Raw genomic sequence first — 27560 nt, forward strand, 5'->3', positions numbered from 1 at the left:
TTTCCTTAGTTATTGCAGCTGGCATAAGCACTTGTTCAGCTGTTTGAAAGGCTTTGTGCATAACGAGCTTTCACTAGGCATAACCACACCCGGGAAGAAAGTGTCCTGGAAGGCTTATGGAGTGTTTAGTGAAAATCTGGCTTGTCCCGCTTGGCTGAGGGCTGACCACCTCAGACCCCCCCCCTGCAGAGTGAGGAGTGACCGAGGGGCAGCTGCAGGGTGGAGGTGGGATGCAAAAAGACGTACGTGAGGGAGAGAAGGAGATCACGTCCAGCGTTTCTGATGTTTCAGGACCGGAAATGACCTCGGGAGTGATTGCTCATTACGGATAGCCGAGTCTGATCGAACTCGGCTGTTGGCACCCCTCCTGAACTTTCATTTCAAACTCCATCAATGATCTTCCGTTGCCGTGGTTGCCTTACCTGTTCTCTGACGCGGCGGCAAGCCCACCGAAACCCTTTCGTTGTTCGGCTTCAGACCACCAGTCTGACAAAACCTCCACATCACCTTCTGACACGGCACCTGTCTGTGCAGTTTGGCAGACGCCTCCTTTACCCCTGCAGGGCAAAATGAGCGTCTCTGTGGGTCAGCGGAGTCTTCATTAGAAAGGCAGTAGTGCGGAGGACTGTGTGGCGGAGCGTGTTTTCTTGGCATACAAACGTGTACATCTGATATTTGGTGTAACGGCAAATACATCTATGAAAAGGATCAGTATTTGCGATGCCTGCTTGTGACTTGTGAGTATATGAAGCCAGTTGTGTGACTTAAACTCTAGTTAAGTCGTGCTTTAGTTATATTTCACTTTACAAGACCCCAAAATTTAAAACCTGTAGTAACAACTGCAAGAAACAAAACAGCTCGCATACGTTCTGTCTGCTGCTGAAACTGCTGCTTTCCATCGATTCCGCGATTGGCTATATGCACCACTAGGGAGCGCCGAAGAGCACACTTGAAACTCGAGCCCCGGGGTGCTGGGGAGCATTGGGCGTGGTTATGCAAAGCAGGGCGGTGACGTTTGCCTGCAGGGTGGAGCGAATCTGTGCTTAGTGCGCAGGCGCAAGATTGTAAACAATAATAACCGGATCGCAGAAAAGAACAAAGTGTACTACTGCACGTTACACTGGCGATGGAGACGGAATCGGAAGGCACAAGGTAAAGTTTATTCTGTTTTGAGGCACGAGAATTTGTTTTTGATTGCCTTGCCGAAAATCAATTTAATTGCACGGCTGCAAGGGTCTGTTTTCTTGAAACGTGCCTGTAAATATGTAATTCTTATATGCAGTTCAGCCAGCTGCAACAGATCGTTGAATGGGAATCGACTCCGATTTTCGGAACTCCGTGCAGGGGATACAAGGGTTTTGTTGGAATTTAAAAAAAAAATGTTTTGCAGATGTCAAACTGGCAGTTTACGAAAAGAGCATTGGACCGCGATGTGTTCCTCATTGTGTCAAGTGTAAATGTCAAGTGTGGGCCCGGCGCTACGCTGCGATGCCCGAGTCGGTGAGCGCTGTACCGTAGTGAGGCTCACCGCATGAATTTCAGTCTGCTTTGGACCTCTCTCTCGTTAATGAGATGTTTGAGTATGCGGGGCAACCTACAAAAATGGGTAAATTGCGATACAGTGAGTCACTTCTAATGAATGATAATTAAAGGTGCTGAAGAGCTGTGTCCACTTTACAGGGGGGGACAGGCGGGTTTGCTTCGGGTGTCAGCTAGATCGATTTTGTCCTAATGCACGGAGAACGCAGTCTTGGTCGTCGCATGCTTTCCCAGATGAGAGAGAGCGTGGTAGACCAGCGGAAGCACTGGGTCACTGGGTCTCCGACGTGGCCGGGAGCGCGCAGGCGCCGTGTCAGCGGCTAGACCGCGAGGACGCGGTGCTGGATGGTCAGCGTTGGGCGCGCGGCCCCGTGCAGCCTGGGCTCGTAGAGGACGTGGAGCCGTGTGCGTGCGTGCTGGTGCTTTAAGCCTCTCGCAGGGGCTCTCTGTGCTTAGTGGACGTGCCCTGGGGAGGGGGACCGAGATACAGCGCATTGCAATCGGCAATAAATAACACCCAGGCAGAGCAATTTTGAAAATTGGTTTGGTTTTAATTTGGTTTCTTTGTTAGTATAATAAACTGATTCCTGCTAATGGATGGATAATTAGTAATTAGGTAGAAGAGCAGGGTCATAAGGAGGTGTACTTTCCTGAAGCAGCCAAAAGCTGCAGGGCTGGAATGGAGAGACTTTGTAGTCGGAAACAAACTGGGCCTGAGAAGAGACGGACAGAGCTCATTTTAATTGTATGCAGTGCACTTCTCTTTTTAATCAACGTGGTTAGCATGAGAGCTACAGTCTATAAAGTCTCCAGGATGCACTGTTGTGTTTCCAGAAGAGGCTTCTGCTGTGGATTCCCAGAGCAGGGACTGCAGGCTGTTGTAACAGCTGGTTAAGTGCCAGTTCGGCTATAAATCAGATTTGTGGGGCTGAGTTCTAGCCAGGAGTTACAACGGCCAGCACAGATTTTCACAGTCCAGTTCTCCATGTGTTCCACCATCCCCCATAATAATAATAATAATAATGTTGCTTTATTGGCCATATACAATCTCTTGTATGAGGAATTTGTCTTTTCGCAGACCACAGCTTGCTCTCCATGAGACACACAGACAGGGAGAGAAGCTGGGGGTCAGAGCACAGGGTCAGCCATTTATACAGCACCCCTGGAGCAGCTGGGGTTAAGGGCCTCGCTCAGGGGCCCAACGGAGTAGGATTCCTCTGCCGGCAGCGGGATTTGAACTGGCAACCTTCCAGCCACAGGTGCAGATCCTCAGCCACAGAGCCGACAAGGTGTGTCTAGTGTCCAGTTCGCCAAAGGCCGTTTGATGTCACAGGAATCGGAATCAAAAGCTTATGAGCCCTCATAGCCAGCGCCGAGCGAGAAATGGGCCTGAAAACGGCCAAAACCCCACCTCGAAAAACATCCGAGATCCCAAGTTAAAGATTGAAGCGTTAGGCGAGGCTGCCTGTTCCTCTTTGTCACTCTGTGCTGTGCGTGGCCAGTGGTTACAGACTGAAAACTCGGTGGAAATGATTAGCGAGCTCATGGCGTTGAGTCTGTGCGCCTTGTTAAGCCGATGAAAAGTCAACATCCGTGACCATGAAAGAATTTAACGCACATCATGCAGTATTGGAATTCCACATACCTGCGTTTTAAGCAGCTGCAGTTCCGGTAAAGAGAAGCTGGGGGAAGAGATGGGGGGGGGGGGGGAACATCTCAAGTAGATGGTCCCTTTTGAGATACCCTGTGTTAGAGTTACTTTGCAGGACGACCTCTGTATTTGACCTTTGGGCAAAACATTTCCCAACGTCATCCGAACATCAAATTACAGTACAGAGAAACAGTATTCTCACTGAAGGCCCAGGCTACGGGAACTGCCTAACTGGTGTGCCAGGAGAGAGAGTCGGCATGCGATCAATAACAGATGTCTCTGAGTTTGGACTCTGGGAGGTAGGGCCCTCTTTGGCGGACATCAGACTTTTTATTGGAACGTATATCGGCTGATCTAAAGGCAAAGGCTTAGAGAAGTGCCAGCAAGAAGGTGATCAGCGTGTGACTGAAGTTCCTGGAGAATTTAGATGCCGGTTGATTCGTTATAAATTTGAGACCGACATAGGTAAAGATTGAAAGAAATGCAAGAGTACGAGGTGCCTGCAGAGTCTGGCGGTCACATCCCTGTATCCCGACCCCGTTGTGCTCTGCGGTCTCTGCCGCACTGCCATTCACATGCCCAGGGACAGGTAAAAACCGGGTGAACGCTGACGGAGGAGTTCTCCATGGCGGCGATTAGAAGACCGTCTTGTTTGTGGCGCTGAAAGTCGGTAGTGAAGAAGATCAGGGACTGTTTTTCTCCAGAAAGCTCCCTGACACCAAATCGCAGAGTCTGCAGTGCTAGTCATACGCGTGTCCTCTACAGTAAAGGGGCAGATGGAAGAGAGTAAAAGGCCGTTTCTGCAGTGACGTTTTCTCAAAACGTTTATCACAATTAAATAAAAAACCGCATAAAATGTACAATTCGGCAACACCCACTGGAGCGGCTGTAGTGAACTCTTGCCCCTGCTGTGTGCGGTACACGTTGTACCGAAGTAAATCATTCCTGAGTTAACTGCCCCCCTCCTGGATCTGATGGCTGCCAACAGTTGGGAGGTCTGGAGTGCTGAGGAAGTCCAAGTGCTGTCCCAAAGCACTGTGGGTCGGTAGCTCTCTCCCGATTGCACTGGGAACTGGCCTTTTGGCTAATATTAGCTCTGTTGGTTTTAGGGAAAGCAAGGTTTGGACTTTGAAGATAAGAACAGAGCAGTGTAATCCCAGAGGAGGTTGTGTGTGTGTGTGTGTGTGTGTGTGTGTGTGTGTGTCTTTAACGTGTAGTGCCGGGGCTAAAATGCCCACTCTGGATATTCTTAGCTCTCGGTCTATCCTCTGACCCACGTCCAGCTGTCTGGAGCGATAACTGTCATGACAAGATTAAAGGTTTCATGGGCACACCAGGAGGGAACAAAAACACCTTGACCTCTGCGCCAGGAAGAGGAAACTCAGCTGGCTGACTTGCAGCACCTTGTGCCTCCCGTCCCCGCAGGTCCAAGCCAGGCAGAGGCTGCCCGAGTTGAGTCCCGTCTTAACCCACATTCAGGAACTTAGTAATAGAGTCCTGTCAGCTTGTTTAAGGGTGAACCAGATCCTGACACAGCAACGATATTGTGTGAAGACTTCTGTTTGGTTAGGTAGGGGAGAAAAGCCAGACTTAGCCTGCCTTTTTAATATAATATAGCCTTCCTTATTAAATGAAATAGGAGAGGGGTAAAAAAAATAAACACTTGGAACCCTTTGACTCTTTTTTTTTCTCAATCTGGAATGCAGCCAGCCTGGGGTCTGCGTGCCTCACGGCTTTAATGAATGAAATGTTTGTGGAGCTGCACACATAGCCGGTTGCTGGCTTGTGACCGGGACTCACGGAGGCAGGGACATGCTTGCGCGAGAGTGAGCGCGCGTGCTCGCCCTGTTCTGGAGTCTGTCTCGGCAGTTGTTGCTGCAGCTACTGGAGAACATTCTGTTCTGTTCTCTGGGCTGCAGTGGCCCTGCAGTCTGTCTGGGAAGGCGGTCCTCAGGCGTGTATGTATTCAGCCTACAGGGCTGCTGCTTTTCCAAAACCAGACGCTTCGGGCTTAATTCTCAAGGTTACAACTTTGGTTAAAGCACATTCTGTCCTTGTCGGTATGCTGACTTTAAAAGGGCAATATCTGCGCACGTGAGACAGATAAAAATATCGTGGTTTGGGGGTCCTTTAAAGCTCTCGTTTAGAGCTTCTCAATTAAATTGGGGAGAAATTGACAAAAATGTTGCAAATCAGTTTGCAATAACGACAGGAGTGGGGAAAGAACAAGTTCGCTTGAACCTGGACAGGATCGCTGGTTTAAGAAGTAAGCATTCAACCGAAATCTGATCCCAGGAGTTTTACATTTTCCTGCTAGAACAGTTATTTTCAACCTTCAGGAATTCCCTGTTCCTCTGAAAATGCCTGAGCACAATGACACTTTTTAAAATATTTTGTAGGTCTTTAAAATCATGTTAAAAGCCATAAGCAGATTTGGATGGATGGATTGGAGGTTACATTCATGCCTTTGAAAATGTAAAGCATCAAGACACGTTGATATATATTACTTACATATTATATATAATATATTATTGTTACTCTGTATTACTTTAATTGCTGACACGCCGGACAATTTGGATTATGCATATAATTTGGCTTTTTTATGTTCTGCAATGGAGTAAGGATGGAAGCTTAGACTTTTGTGTCTTTGAGCCTGTCCTATGTGTGAGAGAAGACCACAAAAAAGACTTCCCGTCTCCTAACTCACTTTCTCTGTCCCTCAAACGGAGACATTAAAAGGAGAGAGGAAAGCTAGAGATTTCCCTTGTAACAGTCCGGCCAGTTAAGTCATTCTGCTCTCTGGGCTGTGGCCAATGGGATGGCAGTAACGTGCGAGAGAGGAGTGCCCGTATCTTAGCACTGTGTGTGAAGGGAAGGCGAACTCGGTGAACCCAGGCTGTTCCTCTCCTCTCTCTCCACGCTCACCGTCACGTTCAACCCCTCTCCCACTCCCACTCTCTCTCTCCGTCACTAAAAATGGATCTCTGGTGTGATCTCTTTCCGTGTGGCTCTATTGAATAAATAAATAAAGCTTTCCAGCACTAAGACAGGATGGGCTCTTGCGCGTCGGGGTCAGAGAGGAGGGGAGGGCCAGGCTCCGGACTGCTCCCGGTTTAACAGCATTCCCTCAAGGAATGCACTAAAAATAGGATAAACAAACTCCAAAAGCCTTGGTCTTGCATTCATGTTGTACTGCATCTCCTGTATCCTATTCTAGTTTGAAGATGCTATCCTAAAGTAGCAAACCTCCTTCTGTTTAAAAGAGGGGCTGTTCAATCAGGGAGAGGTCTAGTGGGCCAGGGGCTCTCAGGTCACGTTCAGACATGCAGTAGCACCTTTTTTTTTATTTCTAGAGTTTCTGCGTTCTCTTGTTCCTCACAGACCATGAACATACAAGGCGCCCGCCCTGTACTTGTGGGCAAAAACACACTGAAACCGTGAGGCTCAAACAAAAACCTCAAACTGCCGATGAATCGTAACTGGTGAATTAACGCCAGATCTTGGGAAAGAGCAGCACAGTCTGGTGAAAGCCCAAGACCCAAGGGATGGAACAACAGATTGAGAAGCGAACACAGGAGAGAGACCCCTCAAGGACAAAATTGCTTGTAAAGGGCGATTTGGATTTTCTGGGGTCTAATAAAATGCCAAGTTCTTGCCATGTTATGTGTTTGTGTCTTGTGTAAGAGTCAGGGATAGGCCTGCGGTTTCTGTCTTTGGTTTGTCTGATCGAAGGATATAGTTGAATGTTGCAACACAGTTGACGTGCCTTTTTCAGCTGGAGCTGAGGGGCAGTTGGTTTGGAGAGCTCTGGACTATTGCCTTAAACTAAACCAGGAAGAGTTGTATTCATTATGAGGGCCAAACACTCCATTGATGTTTTCCCGGTCGTTCATCTCCTTTTATGCTTATCCTCCTATCGTGGGCCTTGCTCTTGAAATACAACCCCCCCCACGGGAAATGTTCACAGGAAAATATAGCCATCTTTTAGCTGTAACTTATGTCATTACCTTTGAAGATTAAGTTGTTGTTTTTTTTAATCCGTCTGGTTCTTAAGCTTTCCTCCTGTTGGAATCTCTCGGGAAAAGGCTCGCGTCTTGCTGCCTGATGGGGGCCTCCGAGCAGTTGGGCTTACAGTACGAGCACACTGAGATCCAGCCACCACAAGGACGTGACTCTTTCAGAGACTGCTTTCCTGGGCCCGTCAGCGTGTAACGTGTATAAAAAGTCTCATTTAATTGGCTATAAAAAAAAATAGCCAGACCAACAGACTATAATTTGGTAACCTTATTGCAACACAATTTTCGGTCACGCTGTTCAAATAAAAAAAGGGACATTTACTGTTTTTCTTCTCTCCTTCTCCATGTGGTTGCGCAAGAGATATTTCCATCCTACATGTCTCATTGTGTTATTAAGGAGTTCAGTTTGTTTTCGTTGCTGCTCCTGTGCTGGCTTTTCTTTTCTTTTTGAAAAAGGCCATTGAAGCATTGCTTTCTGCCACTCGTGACTTGTAAGGAATCATAAGCCAGCCCAGTAAGCTCTTGCGCTTCTTTGTAATGCCTCAGCCACAGCTATTGCATTTCAGGTTGTTCTGGAAAATTTGCAGGCATAGCCCTTAGGTTAAGGGTCATAGGCTCTAAGCACGCAGCTACCCCTCCCCCTTGCCCCATGCCCCTCATTGACGTCACAGACTCGAGGTTGTTTTGGTAGGACAGAGAACAATGAGGCCTTACCCAGCACTGCTCAAGAGAAGGAGAGGGGAGAGTTTGTTTCCCTTTGTAGAAAGGGCACCTTTCATCTGTGACACCCCTCACAGTGCCCCAGGCCACTGCTTCTTCAGTGGGCTGCATTTAAATGAAAGATTAGTCATCCCAAATTCCTATACCCATGTTGTTGGGAGGCTCCCAGAAATCTGGACTCCCTTATGCCCCCCCCCCCCTCCCCATTTTATAATTCTCCTGTGTGCCTACTTGTACAGACCCTTACTTAAAATGAACAACTGTGACAAGCCGCCAAGCACAAGCACACAGCAGCACCTGGGTAGCTGGCCTTGTGCACCAGGCTGATGTTTATACCACAAGCACAGAGGTTGTTTGTGGGGGGGGGGGGAATAAAACTATTTTTGCTGTGTTTGAAAACAGAAGAATGCCGCTATCCCCAGTCTGTCGGGGGCTGGTTCTTTATCCAGATCGGGTGAGATGATGTGCAGAGCTGCTCAAGTCAATGGCTGCAGCATACCTTCAGACACAGCATTTCTGGGCGATCGTATCCCTTGGACACCCCACAGTCGAAGAAAGCAGTGCAGCAGGAAGCTGGCCTGCTCTTATGTCGTGCTGAAAGGGATAACAGGCATAAGTGGTGCTGATAAGGATGGCTGAGGCAGTGAATGAGGTCAGTATGCCACTACACTTAGTCACTGTAGTACTGCTGGAATGAGTCCTGTCTAGAAGGAGAAAATCTGAAGTCAATGGTCAAGAGCACATTTTTTTGTTTTTCTTTCTGATCAACACAGATGTTTAAAGAAAAATCCATTTAATCCTTTATCTTTCTAGGTAAACGAGTGGGGAACAGCTCTCCTTTATGACGAACCCCTGGAGAACACTCAGTTAGAGCAGGGTATCTTCCAGGAGTAAACGTACATGAAATATCTTTGCTCAAGGGTACAACGGTAGCGCCCCTAGCTGGGGGGTCTGAACCCCAGACCCCAACCCCTACTCGTCACAGCTGCCCAGTCCTCGTACTTCTCTGTAGCACAGCTGCCTCTGTCCCCTTTCCAAGGTCCACACCTTGAAACATTTGCATTTGCTTTTAAGGAAATGGGATGCAAATGTGTTGTTGTCGGGCAGGCGGCCCTTGGAGAAAGAGGCACGCAGCCTGTTTGCTGTGGGTTTCTCCAGATGACCCTTCCCTCCTCACCCACAGGCTGAATTGCCAGAGTTTGGGATCTGAAAGTTGCCAAGTCAGCCTCAAAATGTTGTTTTTCAAACAGGTTAGCAAATTGCAGGAAAACAAATAAAACGGAATAATGCGGTTTAAACGGTGTTTGTCCCTTACACATGTGTGGCAAGGAGAGAATTGCCTTAACTGAATGGGCCAGTTATATCTCTTCACTGTTGTACTGTCCAGCTAACTCTTCCATGATCCTGCAGTCGGTATACGGAATAATCGCCTGTTGTGTTCAGTGTCTTGAAGGCAAAAGGGCATGATGGGAGAAAAGGCTGAACATTCCTGTTCAGTATTAGGTATTAAATGGGACCATACCAAGCGATTTGGGGGCTTGTGCATCAAAAAATTCTGGGCTCACTGCCATGAAAATGACCAGGTGTCTAAATGACAAGTTGCTTTCGACATGGAATTGCTGCCAAATCACCCTTCGGGACTCTGTGCGGGGCTACAAATTTGCAAAGCTGGCAGCGCCGCCTGCAGGGGGTAGCGGGAGGCCTGTTTTCAAAGCTCAGCTCACCGTGGGGAGCTGCGAGTGTTTTAAAGTCAAAGAGAGGAATGAAGAAGGAGGGGGGTCAGATGTTCTCAACTGCACAACAGACCCCTCCTCTGTCTCCGCTGCCTAGACCAGCTGGGGAGGGAGGGAGGGAGAGGAGGAGGAGGGCTCGGGGGCAGTAAAGTTTGTGTGCACTCACACAGCCCAGGAGAGGAGCAGGGAGGAAGGAAGACTTCAGACCTTTTAGCACTTTTGAAACTGGGAAGCTGAACCATGTAAGAAATACAAGTGGACAATATCTGGGTGTTCAGGGTACTGCTGTGTTAAAGCTCAGCTGTGTGGTTGTGGAAGTGTGTAATACTGGAGTGCAAAACGTGAACCTGGAGGTGTTTTTTCTCTCTCCTTAGGCTTAATGTGGGGGAAGGGAGAGAGAGAGCTTGAGCAGGATAGGGGACAAACAACTGGGGCTTTATCTCTGAAGCCAAACTTTCTGGAGTAGTTTATCAAAGAGCAGGAGTCGGTATGGAGAAGGGGAGAGTGCAGTTTCTTTTGTCTTTGTGTTTGTAAATAGAAGTTGTCTTTTATTTATAAGGTTGGCATGTCAAAAATCAGGCGATGACAGGTATATCGGACGTGCGATCTTTCTGTATCTAAACACTGCGGTGAGAATGTAATTTTAACTTGTTGTGAACAGAAGTAAATTTGAAATGCATCTGTGGTCTCTACAGAAAGATGTTGAGGTCGTTAAATGATAATTGCGGTTAAACTGTGGTTAAGTTGTTCCCTGTTATTTCTGGTATTATAAAAGTGTTTTTTTAGTTTTAAGGGAGAAATGCAATCCTTCATTTTTGTCTAGAGCAGCACGTGCATCGCACTGCCAGTTCACCCTGTTGTACAAGATTGTTTATTGACGTGCCCAGTGTAAATCTGATGTACATATACACTAGTTGCCCTGGTGTGTGCAAGTAAAAATAGTGTCCATATTAAACGCTTTTGATGATATGCATGCTGACAGTTGATTTTGTGTTGTGGCGCGGTTATCAGAATGAGTCCTGATGTAGCTTTAAAAGAAGCGGGGCCAAGCCCTGTGCCCCTCAGTGGGTTTTCTCCACGGTCTGGCGTGGGGACCTCACAGAGACGGCTAGCTGTTTCGCCTGGACACGTCTTGCCTCTCGTCTCCGAGCTTCACACCACCCCTTCTGTGGGGTGTTGAGAAACAGTGCGTCTGACAGAAGCGTTAAGCGTTTTGCCCGTAACTTGGAAGGCGGAAAAAAAAAAGACCTTTGTGACCAAAAACATTTTTATGCTTCATCATAAAAAAAAAAATAATCCAGAAATAGGGATGTTGGTCCAGCTGGGATGTTTTATTACTGTGAAGTGCTCCGGGTTCCCCTCCCGAGTGTGACGACAAGTCCTGTTCGGGGACTGGAATTAAAAATCCGTCGCTGCTGCTCTTGTTTGCATCTGTACTGGTTTCTAGCGTCTGGAGTGCGGAGCCTGAGGCTGCAGCCTCGGAATATCTCCGTGGTTTTAAAGCCTTTGCTTAACAAGAAAACCCAACTTGCCGGCCTGCGTCTGCGTCGCTGCTCCTGAAGGGCAGAGTTGTCAGCTGTGTGCCGCAGAGCGATTGCTCCACTTCCAGCTCCTGTTTGGGGTGAAATGAATGAGCACGCCTGTGTATTAGTAGTATAGGGACAAGTCAGAGGTTCATTCCTGTGCTGAACAGAGAAGAAAGAAAACGCAACGTTTCGGCCGTGGAGCCTTCTTCAGGCGTGAGCAGCTGAAGAAGCTTCTTCCTCACACCCGAGAAGGCTCCACGGCCGAAACGTTGCGTTTTCTTTCTTCTCTGTTCAGCACAGGAATAAACCTCTGACTTGTCCCTTTGCAGCCTGCGCCTGCTGACGCAGCTCCCTGCCTGAACTATTAGTAGTATAGACAGTAGATGTTTTTAAGAGCGCTGTCGTGGCAGCCCGTTACCCTGTGGCTGGATGAAGCCCCTGCTGTCTCCCCCCCCCCCCTGCAGGCCGAGCTCGGAGCTGCGGAAGGTGCGCTCCCGGGACGCGGCCCGCTCGCGGCGCAGCCAGGAGACGGAGGTGTTCTACCAGCTGGCGCACACCCTGCCCCTGCCCCGCCGCGTCACCTCGCACCTGGACAAGGCGGCCATCATGAGGGTCACCCTCAGCTACATGCGCATGAGCCGGCTCTTCCAAGCAGGTAGGGGGCCGGCGCTCGGAGGTGGGCGCGCACAGGAGGATTAGGGCGCGCGGACGTGCCGGGCCCTGCCGAGGAGAGAATGAGCAGCCTTCTGTGTAGCACAGCACCGAGCGCCAGGCAGAGCTCTACGCAGAAGCTAGACCATGTGAGCTAAGCAGGGCCTGACCCAGAGTTCTACACAGAAGGCTGATATTGGTATCACAGGAGTGAGACGGGCGGAAAAATGAACCATTCCTTTGTTCTTGAGCAGCTCTTTTTAATTTGCAAAGGAACAAGTAAAGGTTTATTCCTGTGCTGAAAAGAGAAGAAAAGAAACACAACTTTTCGGCTGTGGAGCCTTCTTCGGGTGTGACTCCTGAAGAAGGCTCCACAGCCGAAACGTTGTGTTTCTTTTCTTCTCTTTTCAGCACAAGAATAAACCTGTTACTTGTTCCTTTGCAGCCTGTGCATGCTGATGCAGCTCCCTACTCAAGCTACTTCTTTTTAATCTGGTCTGTTGCTTATTCTTATTTAGGTGAGCTACAAGCGTGCACGTATAGACCACTCACTTTCTAAATCCATCACAACAGCAGTCGTTTAAGTCTGAAAGAGCAAAACAACGTAAGAGATCTGGCTCGGCAGTAAGCCACAGTTTTATGCACCTGTACGTGTTTAGAAAAGGGTCCTTTTCACAGTCTCCAGACCAGGATGCTGAATTCGTATTCGTTTCATTGAATGATTTTAGCCTCTGCTCGCGCGGTGTGGGGTTAATGGGCGCCTCTCTCCTGGACAATGCAGGCGGGTTGAAGACACACCAGGGGGGGGAGGAGGAGGAGGAGGAGGAGGAGCTGGATGGATACCTAACGCGAGCACTGGGGGGGTTCGTCATGGTGCTGGCCCCCGAGGGAGACATGGTCTACCTGTCGGAGAGCGTCAGCAAGCACATCGGGATCACACAGGTACGCAGGCTGCCCGGCCGGCTCTGGGCTCTGGGATCGCGTGTCGTGAGTGAGTGAGAACGGTGCCCGAGGCCATGCTGCAGACCATGGGAAACATCAGTCTGTGCCGCCATGCAGCGTTTGCAGTCTGTTGAGAAACCCGGCGTGCCTAGAAAGTTAGAGCTGTGCGTGTGGCGGTACTGTGTCTGTGAGCCTCACGTATTGCCGCTGGTGTTTCAGCTGGACTTGCTGGGGCAGAGCGTGTTTGACTTTGTCCATCCCTGCGACCAGGAGGAACTGCGGGATGCCCTAACACCCAGAGCAGGTGAGAGGAGGGTGTCTGAACGCGGGAGACTCATGTAGACTCATATTGGTATAGCACTTGGAGTGGTGGTCTGAAAACTGGACAGTACAGCTGTACTGAGATATAGTGTGAGAAAACCAGAGCTTTTACTTGCACATTTTCTCCCAATCCAGAATATATACAATTCCAAGGGCCTTACAAAGGAATGGTTATTATGCCTTAAAAAGCTATGGAACCCCCTGTATATATGTTTACAAAGATACGTGTGTGGATATCTCCCTCTTGTGTGGGTCTGTGCCTCTCTGCCTGGCTGTGCATTGCATGTCTGTGCTTGTGTTCAGGTTTCTCCAAGAAGCAGAATCAAGATGTGCCGACAGAGAGGAGCTTCTTCATTAGGATGAAGAGCACACTGACAACCAGGGGCCGCACCGTCAACATCAAATCAGCCTCTTATAAGGTAACGAGTGACCTTGAGACACAACTTAAATTGTCCTGGAAGCTTCTCACCCTTATTAGGGGATGAGAGGCCCTCAGTGTCACAGTAGAAAGTCTCTACTGCTCGTGTGACATTCATTGTAGCCAAATTCAGTGAAGCCCATTAGAGAGTTGATCAGAGGAAATTACCAGTGCAGGTTAAATTGCTCACAGCCTGCACAGTACTGTAATCATATCCTGTGAATTTTAAACCACATTACTTTCAGCATCAGATATGTGTATGCAGACAGACACTATTTCCTCCTGCATTAGGGGCCTGCTGCACACGACAGGTTAGAGGTTTTTTTTTTATTTCTCCAACAGTGCTCACAGGCACTGCTGTTCCACTACCCTGGCCTGAGAACTGGGACAGTGTGCAAAGCTGAGCACGTATTATGTATAAAAGGCACAAGTCCAACATAAGCAGCCTTTAGTAGTTGCAAAGTTAAATTCCAGATAAAGGTACTGACAAATGGCCCTTCAGTGTTTACTGGTTTGTGGTGTGACATTGCTTCATGCAGCATAGTTTGGCTCTTGGAACATCTGCTAGAACACTGTGGGATTTGCTGTTTTTGCTATATTATCTTTAGTAGTTCCTGTTGTTCTTGTAATCTTCTCTGTTCAAAATTACTTTCAGCATCAGATATTCGTAAGCACTCAGTCACTGTTTCCTCCTGTTTTGTCTTCTTTGCAATGCTTTGCAGTGTATTGGTTTGCTTTTTTTCTAGATATATTCCAGAGCAGCAATGTCTTTTTCTTAAGATGTTAACCTATATTTGGACAAAATAGTGTGCACAGGACTCTCAGTGAGGTCTTACTAGTGTGTTTGACGTCTGGTGGCGTGAAATTGGGGGGTGTTCAGGGTGCGGGAGCTTCTTTTATGCTCACACAGCGCCTCTCCATCCTCTCTCCGCCCTGTGCTCCCAGGTGCTGCACTGCACCGGCCACATTCACACCTACAAGAGCTCCGGGGCGCAGGAGCCCCCCGCCGACGGCCCCGCGCTGCCCCCCCAGCCCCTCACCTTCCTCACACTGCTGTGTGAGCCCATCCCGCACCCCTCCAACGTGGAGTTCCCTCTGGACAGCAGCACTTTCCTCAGCCGGCACAGCCTGGACCTCAAGTTCACCCACTGTGACGGCAGGTTGGTCACTCTTGGCGTCCTGTCAGCTGGGCCTTGCTAATCCAGCGACCTGTAACAGGGTGCAGATGCGCCTGTGGAACAGAACTCCTGTAACACGGGAGCTGGGTGTTTATCTCATTTGTAGCACAGAGAACTTTAAAAAATAAAGTCACAGCTTCACACTGCTAGTAAGTATCATATTTGTTCTGGATCGGTACTTTGTGTCTGTAGTTGAAAAGCTGTGGATCTGAAAAGAACAAAACCACAGGCATAAATAGACATTTCTTAACAAAGGCAACAGTAAAACATTTTAACCTCAGTCCGCTTTCCCTAGCGTTTGGATTACTTTGAGATTGCAAGTGAGTAACAATTGTGAATGTGTACTAAACACAGCATCTTACACTGTCTCGGGGATGTACTTGAAGCTAGCACACCACATGGTTGACAGATCATCCCCTCTCTGCCCTGCTGTTTGTACTGTTATCTGTACAGTATAAATAAAACTCCACAGGGAAAATATCTGGATTGTTTCATAAGAAAGCATGATTGATTGAAATGTTATAAAATAATGATGAAAAAAGGCATAACTACTGTGGCTAAGAATGTTAATTCCATCTACCCTTCTGAATTTGTCCCCATCACAAACTAAGAGCATGTAAAAAGTACAGAGCGTTTCCCCCTGTACCCCCAGGCTGCAGGAAGTCTGTTTCCCCTTCGCACTCATCACTTGGAGCCCGAGTCTGGAGCTCGACTCTCCAAAACAGCAGAAATATGTGATGTTAAAGGAGCGCTCTTTAGTCCTTTGGCCTGCTGCAATAGGAGCAGACTTGGCCACCGAAGTGTGACGTGTGGTTTCAGCTCTGGCAGGCTGCCTAGCACATGGTCCCAGCCAGCTGAGTTATAAACACAGGGCAGTGAACATTCTGTACAGACGGGCCTGGTCTCTGGGGAGGGGAGGGGGAGGGGAGGAGCTATGAGAAATGCTTATTGTGATTGCAAAGTCACAATGTGTTCTCGCCGTACAGAAAGAATGAGTTGTACTCCAATGAGACTAGCTGACACTGTATGGGCGGGCACCTCAGGCAGCAGTCCTGGGCGTGACGTGTTTTTATAGAATCAACAAGCATGTGCTTAACTTGAGAAGGCTGGCTGTTACATAATAAGTCCTGAAAAAAAATCTCAATAGCAGAGAACATTTGTGTTTTCATTTTTCAGTTTCCTTTTTTTTTCCAGTAGTTCCTGTTATAGTAAACATTGACTAACAACCCCATCCCCCAGAAGACCGAAGTGAAATGACTCTGTGTTATAGATAGAAGTGGTTGTCTGCGTCAGACCCTGCACGATGACAGAGAATTATACTGCTTGGTACTGTTGTGCCTGGATTTGCCCTGCTTAGTGCTTCACGTAACCTTCCTGCTGGTCTTTTCACTTTTCCAATTAGCTACTAAACTAAAACATTGAATAAATGTCTATGTTGAGAGAAATGAAAATTCATTGTAATTAGATTACACGTTTTCATTTCTAAAGCCCTCCTAGGCCCAGTTGCTTACCACTGTCCTTTGGTGGTGTGATCTGACTACTATATTTTACTTGACTTTGTTCCCTTAAAGAAATAAAAGTCAGTTTGGCTGATATGTCTCTGCCAGATTTTTCTTATTTTATATATATATATTTTCCCCCCGTGGTGGGGATTGTTAATGTCTCCCATTCTGCAGAGCAGTGTGACAGGCCTGTAATGTGAGACTTTCAGGTTACACCCCTCTCTTGTTGTTCAAATTAAGAAACCCCTTGGCGTTTTTACCTGCTACCTGTGGTTTGGCTCCTCGGTGTGCAGAACTATCACATTGTGCAGGATCCCTAACCATTTTAACGGGCAATTAGCAAACCAGCCTAATTTTAACCCTGGTTGCATTAAAGTACTACAGTGGAGTGGACTGGAAGGGGGGCACATTTAGGTGCTCTGGCCTTGCGAGAATGTAGTCTCTCAAGTATTGGGACCGTATTTAGTAGTTGGGTTTATCTAGAACTCAGCTATCAGCTATTTTTTACCTTATTTTCCTTAGACACGGTGAAATACCTCGGTATTCACTGAAAGCGAAACTTGCCACGTCATCTCTACAGCTGTGATCCCTGGACTCATTGACCCCTCCCTCTGGCTTATTCCCACTTTTCCTTGCCTGCAGGGTGACTGAGCTTGTGGGCTACAAGCCTGAGGATCTGATCGGTCGATCTGCCTACGAGTATCACCACGCCCTGGACTCGGATCACCTGACCAAGAGCCTTCACACCTGTGAGTGTCGGAGGAGGCCGGCGGGGAGGGGGGCTGACAGAGACATGTCACGCATGTCAAGGGAATCTCTCTGAGGTTCAGTTGTGTTCTGGCTTGTTGCAGTGATCAGCGTTCACACAGGCCTTATAGTGCTTTCAGGAGAAGGGGGCTCTATTAGCACAACGTGGTACGTTACCCATACAGTATAGATAAAACTCCACAGTGTGGAGAGTCAGAGTAACAGCAAGTAAGACTGCACAGGGAAGCTATGTGCGGGGAAGCTGATTCTTTCCAGGAAAAGAGACCGCGCCTTTTCTGTTCTTATGGCTGTGACTTGTTTTTCTAGCTGCATTTTAGCGGAAGTTAGGAACAAAGTTACAAATGCATCCATTATACGATTATTATAGTGATCGATCTCTTTTTCATTTCCAAAACGCCCGTCTGTGTCTGTGTCTGTGGGGTGTTAGTTGTCAGACTGCTGTTGTTTATCGGTTTAGTCTCATGATCTGTGGGGGATGTAAAGGTTGGCCATGATTTCCTCTTCACCACTGAAGTAACAGCGTCCAAACGTTGTCTGCCTGCAGTGCTATCAAAGGGCCAGGTGACCACCAGTCACTACCGCTTCCTTGCCAAGAACGGGGGCTTTGTGTGGGCCGAGACCCAGGCCACCGTCATCTACAACGGCAAGACCTCCCAGCCGGAGGGAGTGGTATGCCTCAACTTCATCCTCAGGTACGGTCGTCCCAGGCCCGTCTGTTTTTCTTCATTGCCCCCCCTCCGCCACCCCCTCGACTTTGGCGGACGTCTTAATTTTATAAAACAACGTTTCCCTGTCGTCTCATTTCCATTATACCTCTCTTTTCCTTCGTTTACTTACTACACATTTTAATTTCCTTCCACTCCATTTGTATTCTCTCGGCATTTACAGCGTTCTGTCTCTGGTGCCATTGAGATAGATCTCAAACGAGACTCATATCTGTTTAAATTGATTTACCTAGCAATCTTTCCATGTTGAATTTGTACAGCAGCTTCGCTGACCCATGTCATTTGGGATAGCCCTGTATTATCCATACATGACAGCTCCTTTACCAACAATACAAAGAGTCAAAGATATATTCTTACACTGAACTGCAATTTTAAAGTTAGACAGATCCCCCAGAATACAAGTAATAGCTGTTAAAGAGATTGATATATCCAGATGTTTGAGTGTTTTCTGCATTGTAGCCGTCCAGAAGGACTCTCAGAAGAGGTGAATTAATGATCCTTAAGCAATACTGCATTTAAGACACGGACATGAATTTTAATCCTCTCTAATTTCTCCGAGGTACAGTAAAGTCTGTTTAAAATCTTAAACTAAAGTCATTTTTTATGTAGGGCTCTAAAGGGCTGATTAGCATTAAGCTTGACTGCACCCTAGTCAGATTTCATCTGGAGTAAGCGAAAGATCTGCCGTCCAACGAGAGGCACAGTTATCAAAAGAGCCGTCTGTCTGCATGAAGCCGTGGCCCCGCTGATCAATCTGTCTGCGTGCATGTGTCAGTTACACAGCGATCGGCCCGCCTGGCCCTGTCGGGGTCTCGTATCTCCACTCCGCATGCAGGGAGATGCTGTGTTCTCACGCTGGCGCCCCCCCTCCCTTCTCTCCCCCAGTGGGGTGGAGCAGCCCGACGTGGTGTTCTCCGTGGAGCAGACGGAGCGCCTCCTGAAACCCAAGCCGGAGCCGGAGGACAAGGAGGTGGCTGCGGACACCAGCGCCTGCCTCTTCCTGAAGCTGAAGGAGAGCCCGGAGGAGCTGACCCAGCTGGCCCCCGCCCCTGGGGACGCTGTCGTCCCCCTGTCAGGTGGGATCCCCTCGCACACGGGCGCCCAGCACGGCTGCTCTTGGGTCGCTTCTTTCCGAATAATAGATCCCAAGCAGTTCCTGCAGCAGTTTGATTCGAAAAAGGCAGCCTACTTAATTATAATAATTAAAAATAATTGCTTACACTTATATAGCGCTTTTCTGGACACTCCACTCAAAGCGCTTTACAGGTAATGGGGATCCCCTCCACCCCCACCAGTGTGTACCCCCACCTGGATGATGTGACGGCAGCCATAGTGCACCAGTACTCTCCCCACACACCAGCTCTCAGTGGGGAGGAGAGCAGAGTGATGAAGCCAGTTCAGAGAGGGGGATTATTAGGAGACCATGATTGGTAAAGTCCAGGGGGAAATTTGACCAGGACACCAGGGTAACACTCCTACTCTTTTCGAGAAACGCCCTGGGGTTTTTAATGACCACAGAGAGTCAGGATCTCGGTTTTACGTCTCATCCAAAGGATGGCGCCTTTTTACAGTACAGTGTCCCCGTCACTATACTGGGGCATTAGGACCCACACAGACCACAGGTGAGTGCCCCCTACTGGCCCCACTAACACCACTTCCAGCAGTAACCTCGCTTTCCCAGGAGTCTCCTATCCAGGTACAGGCCAGGCTCACACCTGCTGAGCTCCAGTGGGCTCCAGCGGTGAGCTGCAGGGTGATGGAGCTGCTGGCTACTTGAACAATAACACGCAAACGGGGAGCGCAGCTACGACACAGTCATCGCCCAGACCTGCGTGCCCCGTGCGCGGCGCGGCTGCTCTCATGGACTGTTGCGCCTCTTCCCTCTACAGAGCCGGTGGAGCTGAAGGACCTGTCATTCTGCCGGCCCCCCAGCCCGCACGGCGTCCCCGAGTCCCCCCGGGACCTCTGCACCCCAGAGCTGCGGCAGCTCCTGGCTCCCATCTTCGACGGGCCCGCCTCCCGGGAGACCTGCTCCTCCCCCTCCTCGGTGAGTCGGGATGCTTCCATGCCCCGAGCGGTGGGCTTGCTGGGGGTCCGCTCTCGTTCGCAGAAGGAAACGGTGTTCAGTTTGGAGGAGGAGTTCTGCAGGAAGCAGTGGTTCGCTTCTGATTCTGTCAGGCGATCCCGACGGGAAGCTCTGCAAATGATTCCCCGGGCAAATGACTTTCCGAAGTCGTTTACTGTGATGCAGTGATGTGTGTGTATATATATTGCTTTTTCTTTCCGTTGAATAATTAAACGGACATCAGTGGCTCGGCTCCTGCTCAACATCCCTGTGTGTTTCAGAGTTCTGGAGATGAGTCGCCGATGGACATGGACTCGGTGGAGAAGTTTTTTGCTGTCCGTAAGGACGATGACGCCACACCCACTGCTGCCAAAGAGGTACGTGTGCAAAGCCGACATCTGAGGGTTGATGCAGGGTATTTCTTTTTGCAGTGGGTTGTAACTTTTAAAAAAGCTGGGTGAAAAGCCCAGGTCCTTAAACTTGCAGGGAGCATGTTAGTGTCTTATGAGCCCAGTGTGGTGTGTGTGTTTCAGCACAGTGATGACCTGGGATGTGATGAGTGACTTTGCAATATCACATGCCTCTCTTCCCCCTGAAGTCATGCTCTTCATTTTCAGTTCTTAACCTTGCGGAAATGCTGCGAAATTGAGACGCGAAGAGGATAGAACTTGTATTTGTCTTGCATCACTCCTGCCAATGTGGCCTTGAAGGTTTGGATGAGTTAAAAGAAGAAAGAACTGCCAGGGCCAAATCAAATTCTGATCTTTGGGATCAGCCTGGCAGAGAGAAGATGAGATTTCTAGTACCTAATAGTGTGTTTGTTTTGTTCATTCCCGGCGCACTAATATTGTGTTTTCACAGGGGTATGAGGCCCTCGATCTGGACATGCTGGCCCCTTACATCTCCATGGATGACGACTTCCAGCTGACCTTCCTGGCCCAGCTCCCAGAGTCTGAGCCCCCCACCCTGGAGCCAGCTGCCCCTGGTGCCAGGAAACGGTAGTTTTTCACTCTCTTGAAACGGCACACAACCCGCCCCCGCCCCCCACTGGCCTCCCTGCACACAGTTGCTGCAGCGGGGCCGTGGCCGCGCTCATTCGGGTACAAGGATATCACCGCATCTTGAAATACTGCAACTCGCACGTGCGGCTCATTAAAAGCTACCTTTTAATGACCGGGGCCTGTCTGCTTCCTAGTTTGGAGATGCCCCAAAAAGCCGAACAGACACAAACGTGCTTTTGTGCCCGTGCATCACGCAGGGCCCGATGCAGACAACGATATTTGTACCGGAGGGCTCGGTTACACGAGGACAAAATGAGTTAACTGCGGTATTTTGTGAGGTTCCACATGCTGTTCAGAATACCGCTGTCCTAGCCAAATTTTGTTCCTTAGCTGCTAAATTACACAGCCTGGGACTTGGTTCACACGTTCACAGTCGTAGTTTTGCAGTACAGCATATCACAGTCCAATAGATCCTTCGCCAGCCTGGCCACATGCAGCGTATATCTGCTGGGCATCCAGCCTGACCACACCTGCGATTCCCACAGAGTAAGCGGAGTATCTCTCTTTCTCATATCTTTCGTTCGGTTGTGCCCCCGCAGAACCTTGAAGATGGATGAAGACTTGCCTTTGAAGGAGACGTCCCCAGACAAAAGGAAGAGACAGGAAGAGGTGCTCCTGCATGACGTCCTGCTGGTGAGAAGGGGGCACTGCATGTGGGGCAGATTCAGGCCAGTTAGTTGGGGGGACCCCAGGGACGTGAATGAACTAACAATTTTTAGTATATCCTTGCCATAAGTTGACTATTGTTTTTTATTCCTGTTTTATACTGCAGAAGCTATGTGTAGGCTGGTTAGGTAGGAAATGAACATGATAAAAAATATTTCAACGCATTTTTACTGCAAGGCAAAAAATAAAGGGTGGGAAAGTGTCTGCTGTCATTTGGACGAAGACGGTGGAATAGCCTGACAGGTGCGTGTTGGCATTCCAGGGCTCTCTTGTGGACGGAGACAGCACTGACGAGCTGGAGCAGCTCAGGCTCGCCAAGAGCCTCCTGAATACCGATGACCCGCTAGTAGGAGGGGAGAGGGGGCTGTGCAACTCAGCAGGTACCGTAGAGCCATCTTCACCGAGAGGGCCGAGGGGCTTTTGGCTGGACGCTCTCGGAGCTTGTTGGGAGCGCCGGCGCTTGAGACGGAAATGAGATGATGCAGCAGCTTGTCAAGTGCAGAATCTGTCTTGGCAAGAACTTTGTCATCGGCCTCGTTTAGCGTTCACTGAATCTTACGTCTTTGTGCCAAATAACGCAAACAGATAACACACGGTAGCCTTGCCGATATCGCCATCAAAACGTTTCCCAGTATATCTCATGTAGAGGATATGTGGGGGGTGGGAGTGATTTCAATGGAAGGGATGCAGTTTATCCTTTTTATCCTCTACAGAAGGCACTGAAAGTCTTTTTTGTTAAGAACATCTCACTGCAGAGTGAAATTGTACTACAAGAACCAGGGTGGTATTCTGACATATTAATGTTACACCAGAACTTAGTTACAGAGCCCTGTCACATCCAAGTAAGCAGCCTTTATCATAGAGAGAATACGAGCACACCAACACCTGCCTCAAAGGGGCGCATGCACAGCGAATACGCAAGACACAGTATCCTCTCCTGTTGGCTCTGTGATAAATGTGACACTGCCTGTTTTCATATGGTGGGGTTTCAAGTCTTATTCGCTCATCCTCTCTGTTTTCCCACGGCTCTTCACAGCCCTGATGAGCGACTTACTGTCCCGCCCGCCAGACCCTTTGACTCACGAACTGGAGGTGGGGCCCATTTCACCTCTGACCTGAACTGGCCACGTCTCCCCCCCCACACGACAGTCCAGCCAAGAGATTGGATGTCGCCTGGGCAGCCCATCCCATCCAACCCGCCCCGCCCCGACACCTCAGACAGCTCGACAAAACGCTAACCCACCGGCCGGCCGTCAGCGTCGGTGTTCAGTTTTTGCCCAGCAGCCCACGTTGTCCAGTTGCGTCCCCGACAGATGGTTTTCCCTCAGTGATGTCAGGCTAAGACAGGACATCCACCCGCCAGAGCCCACGCCAGACCTGAAAGCGGAGAATCCACAGCATGGCGCCCCTTCGTCTCAGGATATTTGTCAAGATGCACCGCTAAAAAAAACAGGCGATACTGTACAGGCACTTCAGTCCTGTCTTTTAAAATGCTGTCCAAAATCGAATGTATTCCTACTTTTATGCTGGTGCTACTTTTATGCTGGTGCTAATTGAGTTCACCTTAGTCCAGTGTGGCTTACACCAGCTAAGCTGTACAATTTCTCTGCAAACCAGCATGCATGTGAACATTGCACGGAAACCAGTCAGGAATCACGTGGCTGTAAAGTACAAAAGCCAGCACCTGGAGCCATACCTCTCCGTTCTCAATGCATGTTTATATGTGTGTGTGTATTTGTAGCATACAGACGCATATACGTTACTAACAAAGCTGCTCATACAATAATTGGAATCCTATTAATGTGACGCAGCAGCCACAAAATGATTTCAGCGCACGAGAGAAATCTGGGACAAATGCATTTTACACTTTCTAGGCAACATGCTTGGTGTTGGAAGAACCTTTGTGAATGCTGTAGCGTTTTGGTCTTGAGAACATCACAGTGGGGCAGGCCGTCAGACAGGGAGTAGGTACTGTATGATCATCCTGAACTTTTCTTTTAGCGCTGTCAGATTGAGCAGCCTTGTTAGTGACGAAGAAATGCACTTAAGGCCGGGGAAGGGGGTGACTCTGGGTGCTCTGCTTCCTGACCTCAGTGCTCCAGTTCCCTCAGTGACCAGCATTGCTGCAATGAGAGATCTGCTGTCGCCGTTCTTGAGCCTGAGTACGCAGACATTACTGCGGAATCGGAGAACGAAAAACCAGGTACCCAGTGGTTTTGAAAACCTGAGACCTGTTAACTTTATTTAGAGCTAGCATCTGAAAAAGATCCAGGGTTTCACGAAATACAGCCATGATGAAAAACATGATGAAGACTCGGGCGTTGGAGCAGAGAAACGGATAAATGCAAGCTGATACTCCTCCCTGCGTTTTAAGATGGGCTGTCCTGGTTACTTAACGCACACAAACAAGTTGTATTTTAATCGAGGTTTGCCAAAAGCATGCAACGTTTTAAGGAAAACCCTCGCAAAGAAAAACAATATCAGTGGCATCTGTTTTTATAATGTTTTTTTAGATACTTTTTACTTGATATTTTTTGTTCTACTTGTGAAAATGTATACTGTGTGGTTCCATGTATATTGATACGTGCATATTAAAAGCGACAGTGTGTGTGGCATAACAGGAGTGCAACACCAGTCTAAGCTACAGTTTATTATTCAGATTTTTGTATTCAAAGAAACCAGTTGCAAGAGATAACACATTACACCTAGATTCCACAGGAAGAGATGTACATTGTACCATACAGAGTTATGTGAAGCTTTGTGATTGTGAATAAGGAAAAAAAAAAACCTTATGCATTAAGCTTTTGAAATGTGGGGGTTGTTTCCACGAGTGGGGTCACATTACCTCCCAGCTCAACAGGGGAAAGGCACCCCAGCTCGTTCATTTGAAGGCGAGCTGAAAACTGCAGCGCAAAGCTGAATGATCCACCCTTTGGCATGAAAACAGGAAGAGCATCACCACGCTCTTTGTTACTGCAGGAACATGCTTGAGCTTTGCCATGTGTCAGAGGAAGCCATTTGCCCCGAAGTTCTCTAGGTCCCAAGTACAAACTGAGTGAAAGCTGTGAGTAGACCTGGCCCGACAGGGTTAGAGTATATTGCACTCTTAATTACATCTTGGTGAGCCTGACTTGTTATCTGGCTCACAGTTCAGTAGTAGTTTTGTCACACAGCTTTAGTCTTCCAAGGAGAAGAGGTCAGGTCTTCAAGGTCAGCCTAGGGGAAATGCATGAATAGCACAACATCCTCCATGCGGGTGTGAAGATTTCTCACTGTTCTCCCAGGCAGTGGGGGGGGGGGAGTAGGTGTAACAGTGGGAAAGGAGGGTGGACAAAGGCAGTCAGGCTCCTGCTTCTCACGCCTCGGACACGTCTTTCTGGTCAAGCGAGGATCGCGGCTGCTTACGCCAGCAACCTCGGCGGCTCTCCTCTATTAATACTGCTTCAGGTACCGAGCGGACTGCGGTCATCGATCTCGTTTCCGGGGGAAATCGTGAGGAGTGTGAGGAGATCGTGAGCAGCTGTAACGGTGCAGGCAGGTTCCGTTTCTGCACGGAGAGGGGAGGGATCTTTCGGTGTGCGATTGGAGTTAAAGGCAGCACTCCAGCTCGGCCCAGTCTCGCCCACGCCCGCCGCACTGAAACGTGCTCCCACCCCCAAGCCCAGCTCCTTAGGGTGCTGGTCTTGTGACCACGTCGCATAAAAGGGTACACAGCTGAGAGAAACTAAAAAACGTTTCAAATTTAAAATGCCAAAATGCTAGCCAGAACAAACACAAGTACAAGGCCTTCCAAAAGCTTTTCTGTCTTGCGACCAGTGCTGTTGAATTAACCGTGAATCTCACTCATGTGCCCTTTTACAAAAGAGCATTCCGTTATGAACTCTAGGAGAGGGATGCTGGCTGCAAAACACGGCTTTCTGGTATTTTAATTCTTGTTGTTGGTTTTTATTAGTCCAATTCTGATGAAAAATGTTGTATTTTAAACATGGCTATGGTAAAAAATGTTTTTTTTTCCTTAACTTGTTCTGTCCAAGTCCGTTAGAGGAATGTTTTCCTTCCATGATGCAGTGGCCTTACCTCGGTGCCACACATTGGAGAATATTGACTGATTTTCTTGTTGGTGTGAATTCAAAACTTCTTTGCTCCTCCAGATCGCCGTTACCAATTGTTCTCTTTTACAATGCAAGGTTAAATCATCTTTTAATACCAATAAATGCTCCCAAAGCTACTAGGAGGGGCAGCGCTCACCCATGGGAAGAACAAAACTCACCCACCCAGAACGCACACTACAGCGAGGGACTGCATTTTTTAAATCTCTCTCTCTCTCTCTCACATTTAAGCAGGATGATTTTCTGATTTTTTTAAAATGTGATTTCACTCCTTATCAATGATGTCATGTTGTTAAAAACTTGTGTTCTTTACCAGCTAGGAATAAAAACTTTTTTTTGCAGCTGTTGCCTCAGTGTGTTGTTTTTTTTTAATAATCATGTCAGGTGCAAGGTTCAGTTAAAGGATTTACAGCTCTCAGGGCTGTGAGGGAGGGGGTCATTAAACATCCCCTGATTCTGTTTGGGTAGGGGTGTGATTCCAGGTGCCCTGGCTGAATTCCACTCTGGGATACTGTCTGACCGCTCTTACAGTCCCCCTGCATCCAGCTGGTGAGGTGCTCCCTCTCTCCTCCCCCTGAGCTGCTGTGCTGTGGGGCTGCAGGTGCAGGACAGCTGCCCTGTGTCACCCAGGTGCAGTGATGGACAGGTGTGTCTCCTCCTAGATGTTAAAGCTCTTTATGAATGCACTGGTAGCAGCAATATATAAATAGAAAACTAAACAGAATTGGGGAACTGTTTGAAAAATCTGCAACTGAAAGACTTAAGTAGTGTATACAGATATTTTCATCTACCAGAGAAGCAGTAAAAAAAATCGTTAACATTTAAATAATAGGATACCTTTATCACAACTGTACAACACACTACCAAGACCTCAATTAAAATGACTGTGGATGGACACCACCTTACAAAAAAAAATATACAGTATATACTGCTGTTCTGAGAGCAATAAGCAGATTCACAAGCGCAAAGCCCTGTCGTACGCTCGTAGGCTAAATGAACTAAATACCTTTAAGAGGAAGTAGAGAAAATGATGACAAGGCCCCCCGCTTCAAGCATTCAAAATCTTCAAAACGCACAGGCAACCCGGTCAACCCATCGCAACACGAGCCAGGAGACTCGGGCGGAAACGTCGGGAACGAGATTTTAGAAAGAAGAACAAGAGGCGCGTCTTTACGCACAAACATGCTGGACGTTTGCAAGAATCTATAGAAAAGAAGCCTCTTTCTAGTAACGGCTGGAGGAGATCCTATCCGACAGTAATTACCGTCAGGCTAACGAGCAAGTTTGTAACTGCTCGCAATCTTTTTTAAAAAAAAATCAAAATACAAGAGTGCCATCTACCGGCAGAGTGTGGAAAAACCACATACTCTGGGGTGGCTTTACACGGGACAGTGGTACCAACATGGACGGGAACAAGTCAGAGGTTTATGCCATGCTGGAAAAAAAAGAAGAAAGAGACCACAACGTTTCGGCCGTGGAGCCTTCTTCTGGTTGTTCTCTTCTTTTTTTCAGCATGGAATAAACCTCTTACCTGGTCCTTTGCAGCCTACGCATGCTGACGCAGCTCCCCACCTGAACTACTACAGCCAACACGCACAGGCCCAGTTTAGATTAACGGTGTGATAGCAGTGCTCTTTAGTTCAAAATTACAGCGACATGGACAAATTTAAAGGAATATCAAAGTTTAGGACTGTCACACAAAAACGATACAGCTGTTTATCACAGAAAGCCTGCTTGCTTAAGACAGGAAAAACAACTATTAAAAAAAAAAACTAAAGGCCGTACTGGGAAAAGAAAAAAGCGACGTACTGAAAAAACGTTTAAATAAATTACTCTTTTGAACCAAATACCATCATACCCGCCTTAAAACTAACCTCTTTCCACAAGAGGTGCTTGAACAACAGATACCGACTATTATACACAACATCTTACCTCCACATACAACAGGCGTTCCGAATATTGGTATTAA

At 48.2% G+C, this 27560-nt stretch overlaps 1 protein-coding gene across 3 annotated transcripts; it reads left to right on the forward strand.

Annotated features, from left to right (window-relative positions):
- The first annotated feature begins 1041 nt into the window (after positions 1 to 1041).
- hif1al (hypoxia inducible factor 1 subunit alpha, like) lies at positions 1042 to 25933 on the forward strand. Of its 3 annotated transcripts, none has more exons than XM_088910272.1 (15): positions 1042 to 1152; positions 11650 to 11840; positions 12618 to 12778; positions 12998 to 13082; positions 13403 to 13518; positions 14463 to 14677; positions 16840 to 16946; positions 17510 to 17657; positions 18576 to 18766; positions 19580 to 19737; positions 20037 to 20132; positions 20617 to 20753; positions 21356 to 21449; positions 21745 to 21862; positions 22519 to 25933. In XM_088910272.1, exons 1-15 carry the CDS (start codon positions 1127 to 1129, stop codon positions 22599 to 22601), a joined length of 1926 nt encoding a protein of 641 aa, XP_088766398.1. In that variant the 5' UTR covers positions 1042 to 1126; the 3' UTR covers positions 22602 to 25933. The 3 variants fall into 3 exon arrangements, with proteins under 3 accessions (XP_088766398.1, XP_088766399.1, XP_088766401.1); XM_088910273.1 differs by lacking the exon at positions 1042 to 1152 and adding an exon at positions 8449 to 8578; XM_088910275.1 differs by lacking the exon at positions 1042 to 1152 and adding an exon at positions 9809 to 9901.
- Positions 25934 to 27560: the final 1627 nt, after the last annotated feature.

This window comes from Atractosteus spatula, chromosome 3 (genome assembly GCF_055471065.1).
Source record: "Atractosteus spatula isolate fAtrSpa1 chromosome 3, fAtrSpa1.hap1, whole genome shotgun sequence".
Classification (NCBI taxonomy): domain Eukaryota; kingdom Metazoa; phylum Chordata; class Actinopteri; order Semionotiformes; family Lepisosteidae; genus Atractosteus; species Atractosteus spatula.